Source organism: Cryptomeria japonica, chromosome 7 (assembly GCF_030272615.1).
Source record: "Cryptomeria japonica chromosome 7, Sugi_1.0, whole genome shotgun sequence".
Lineage (NCBI taxonomy): Eukaryota > Viridiplantae > Streptophyta > Pinopsida > Cupressales > Cupressaceae > Cryptomeria > Cryptomeria japonica.
In genome coordinates, this window is record NC_081411.1 from 421348715 (window position 1) to 421353632 (window position 4918).

Below are 4918 nucleotides of genomic sequence, written 5' to 3' on the forward strand. Positions count from 1 at the left end.
CATTTAAAAAACTAGAAGTGGGATTTGAGAAAAAAAGCAATTGAATGTCTGTTTTTGATAGTTGAAAATTACTTGAAAAAATAGAGTTAGGGCATCCTAAATTCACTCAATTGAATGAAGAACGAAACATGAATAGTATGCCAATTCTATGGTTGGACCAATCTCTCCTAATACCTAAAGGGAAGGGAAGGGAAGGGAAGGGATATTGAAACAAAAGATGAACAAAAATTTCTTTATTATTGTTACATAAAACACATTTTGAAGAATTCAAAAGTTCTTTTTATGATAATATCTCATATAAGATGCTTATTTAGACAAAATAATCAAATAAAAATTTAACATTTAAGCCAACTGAATTTATAAAATGTTATGAGATACTTATTTAGCCAAATAAAAAAAATCAACATTTAGGCCAACTGGACTGAATTTATTAAATGTAATATGAAATACATTTTATCACTAACCTTTATAAAAAGTTTCACTTTTTTAATTTTACAATCACTTTTCCCCCAGAAATCAACTTTTAACTACTGACACAATCTATACATTATTAGAGTAACCAAGCATAAGATTAGTACAAATTAACAAGAAGGATGGCAATGCATACTGGGAGAGTGGAGTTTAGACCACAATTCAGAGCCAGGACTTGGAAGTTCAGACTGATGTGGCCACAGCTGTGTAACAGAATTGTATCCAAGAGTAGGCTCTGGCATCCCAAACTCTTCATTGATAAGTGATTCCAGATATGAAGGGTGCATATATGAACTGCTATTTCCATAAGCTGTTTCCATTGGAGTTTCAGGAAGAGAATAAGGAAACCAGCTGCTGTGTGTTAATTGTTTCGTAGTCTCACAACGATTGGAATCTCTCGTTTCAACACAGTGAACCTCCTCACTAGAGATTGGCAAAATGGTTGGTGCACTTTCTATACAAGAGATTGCTGGTGTAGCCATTGAAGAGCAAATCTGGTCCACCCTATGACCTGCTATCATGAAATCTGAATCTTTGTCATGTATTTCTTGATCAGCACTTTCCGGTATTATAGTGTACTGGAGAACGTTTTTATCCACATACGTGTCCTGAGGGATCCACCATATGTCCTCAGATTCAGAAAGGGGCCTGTGTGTTCGAGGATCTATGCCCTGCCTGATGAGCTTTTTGCTTAGATGACTGTTCCAGTAGTTTTTTATATCATTATCAGTCCTTCCTGGTAAACGTCCCGCGATCAAAGACCATCTGAAACCATTTGACACCCATATGATTTCAGACACTTAAGCCAGAAAATATGATTGTATAATAACTTGTTTCATCTGGAAAAGAAAGAAGAAAAGGAATACTTTGAATGGTGTATAGTTGACCTGTTTCCTAGAAGTCGATGGAGCCTGAGAATTAAATCTTCTTCATCAGGTGCAATATGTCCTCGTTTGATGTCTGGTCGAAGATAATTTATCCATCGCAATCTGCAGCTTTTGCCAGATCGAAGCAGGCCTGAAATGAATGAACACTCAAACAAATTCATAATGGAAACAAAACTGTAATATTTAAGCATAACCCTAACCCTAATTCTACAAAGATAGTGAATGACTGCTAATTTAGAAAAACAAACAACCTGCTTTTTTGGAAAGAGATCTCCAACGGCCTTCACCATGAGCCTGGATATAATCTTTTAAACGGAGATCTTCTTCAGCTGTCCATGGACCCTTGTTAAGATCAACTTTCATACTGGAAGGAGTCCGTCCCATGAATATATTTTTTGTTATCTATACAATTTCGCACAAAAAAAATCTCTGTTTTCTGTACTTTTTGGATGCAGAAATCTTGCAAGGCGAATACTCGTGCTTTCTAACACGAGGACTTGTATATAAAAGGTTTGCAGTAATTTGAAACGCGTTTGTAGATCTCTTCTCGATTGGCTGCTTGCGGTTATACGTTATCTGGAATGCACAACAGCTCAGATAAATTAAATTCCAACATTCTCCCTTCAATAGAATAACAATTTTCGGATAGATTAAACGCCTACGGCACGTATCATGTAGCACTGTAACATTCATTTATGAGGTTTGATACACACACGAACACGAATTTCCATGATGGATGTTTTGGTCGTACAAACCAATCATTATTAAAAGAACCCAAACGTGCTATCGAATGGATGATGGTATAAATACTTAAAAAGTTTTACAAAATAATGCTTATCCTTTTCAAATCTATTTAATATTTTTTAATGTATAGTATATAGGTTTTTATCTAACATTTATGTTTCAAAATAATATTCGTCAATATTTGATTGGAAAGAGTTATCAATGTTATTTTTCAAAATGGATGTTGTGTGATTAATTTATTATAATGTAATTTTCAAGAATTATTTTATTGGATACAAAACAAAGATAGAGGGGTATAGAGAGGTGTCTTATCGTATTTGACTTGCATTATTTGAATATATGTTCATGTTCAAAGTTGACTATTGAATATATTAGGTTTGAGTATGACTATCTTATGCATATCTTTATGTATGACTAACATTTACAAAACTTGACAACGAAGTAAAATGTTTCAACCAATCATATATTATTGTATTTAATGATAAATACATTTAACAAACATTAAACTCATGCTTTTGTTTCATTCTATACTTTGGTAACATAAGTCTAAATAAGCGAAGGGTGAGATCATCAAATTGGAGGGTGTGGCTAAGGCTAAAGCAATAGATTGGCCTCTTGAGGTCGTTGATGATAAGGTTTGGGCCTTTGTGAAGGGGTTGACTTAGAATTTTGACAAGTGGGCCATCTTAGTTAGAGGAAGAGGTGAACTCCATTGAGGCCAGTGTTGTTTTTTAGGAGAGATATTTTGGAGAGGACTATAGTTGACCTATAGGATAAGTAGAGTAAAATAGTGAAGAATATGGAGGACATTGTTGCATTCAACAAGGATATGGTTAAATACATGACAGTCTCCATGCAGGTTCCATAGGAAGAGTTGGAGAGGAAGAATCTAAGTGCAAGAGAGCTCATAAAGGTAGATGCTCTTGCTAGTTCATTGGCCAAGTCCTCCAAAAAAGTGAATGTAAATGTTCCTCTAGATGATACTCCCTCCCAAGAGGACAATATAAATGGGGAGTTGTATTTCTAGACAAGATCGATATTGTCAACAAGGAGTAGCAAGCTGTGAAGGGTCTAAGTCTTTTGGGAAACTAGTAGTTGATTCGTTTGTGTTTTTGGTCTTCTCTTGGTCCCAGTTTCTTTGTTTAGTTTCTAGCCTTCCTTTTATTTTTTGTCATTAGTTTTTGGTAGTCTTACTAATGAGATCCCTTTCTTTTGCCCGATGGTTGCTATGTAAAGAGTTCCAACCATAACTTGATTTACTTAACAAGAATATAGGTTTAAATAGTTTCAATTAGCTTATGATCTCAACAAAAAAAAAAAATCAACTAGCTGATGTTATTCACTTTTATTTATTCCATAAGCAATAAATTATAAAATATTTTTAGAAGATAGGCTTCAAATTTTCTTGTTTTTAAGAAGAAAACTTCAAAGTAGTAAATAAATAAAATAATAGATGATACCAAATTGTATCATTTGATATAAGGTTTCCTCTAGTAACACAAAATAAAATAGAATACTATTGACAATCTAGCAACATGTATTTTTGTGTTTGCACAATCCACTTAAGGTTATGTTTCAAAAATAGCATTAAAATAATATTGATTCATGTTATAACAAAAAAATAGACATTATGTTGGTAGAATTCTTTTTGCATGGCCGAGATTCTCCCTGGTTTCTTTTTTTTCAGTGTAGGGGTCTTGGATGCGAGCTATGGTGGTCAGTTTAGGTGGAGTTTTGGGTGATAGATGTTGTGTGGGGGTAGTTGAGTGGTGTGTTGATGTTTTGGGAACTTTTTTGCATGTTTGGTTTTTTATTGGGTGTTGTTCATGAGTATTGCCTATGTTTAAGATTTTATGTTTTCTATTTTCTTTTGTTTCCTTATGATGGCGATTGACCCAATAAATCTATCATTGGGGTCTTTTTGTTTGTATGATAAGGTTTGGTTATATTCTTTAGGCTTAATATTGTTTATATCATCATACACGGGTCCTAGTTTATATGAATCCTACTGTGCATTTTTCTCATATGCTTTAACATTTACCAATCCAATCATTTCTACTAGATTCCAATAGTTATTCTTTTAGTTTAGTATCCATGAATGGTGTGGAAAATTTTTTCCATGTTTCTAATTATTACTTGATTTCCTAGTTCTAGCATAGTTTAAATCTCATTTGTGCTTGTATGGAAATATGATCATTAAACTAGTATTGATTAAATCTCCTACTTGGCCTAAATTCATACTTAAATCCACACTTGAACTCATTAAGATTTCCCATGACAACCCGCCATGTAGTTTGTATAGTTGAGTACTCAGTGACTTATTATTACTAGTTAATATACAACTTAAAGTATATGTTTTAAATCCTTAGTGTTGGCACTATCATCCATATAGTATCCATAATACATAGTAGCTAATGCATATGTAGGCAATCTCCTCATGATTTCTTTTTGGATCTTGGTTTATCGATTGGTATTCTTTTGTCTTTCCTTATCTACCATGTTCTCTCCCTTTGTTTACTTACATAGATGGTTTCTCCTTAATTTGTGACACATATCAATTAATTTCTTACTTTATTTATATTTCTTAACCAATATCTCTTTTACAAATAATGCATTTCCTTTATAACTTGATTTCACTATTTATGTTGGTGATACATATACTTCCATCTCATAGTGAATAATAAACAATATTTTAGTGTAAAAGCTCCATATAATGTGAGTGAAACTTAACCTAATCATTTATGGATTTTCTTAAGGACAACATGAATCTACATAGTGATGTATATAAAAAATTTATGTCATTTCATATGTCAACT

At 33.0% G+C, this 4918-nt stretch overlaps 1 protein-coding gene across 1 annotated transcript; it reads right to left on the reverse strand.

Annotated features, from left to right (window-relative positions):
* Positions 1-581: 581 nt before the first annotated feature.
* LOC131065585 (myb-related protein 330-like) lies at positions 582-1811 on the reverse strand. The gene is made up of 3 exons (XM_058000147.2): positions 1610-1811; positions 1359-1488; positions 582-1236 (listed from the first exon to the last, which is right to left on the reverse strand). Exons 1-3 carry the CDS (start codon positions 1740-1742, stop codon positions 582-584), a joined length of 918 nt encoding a protein of 305 aa, XP_057856130.2. The 5' UTR covers positions 1743-1811.
* Positions 1812-4918: the final 3107 nt, after the last annotated feature.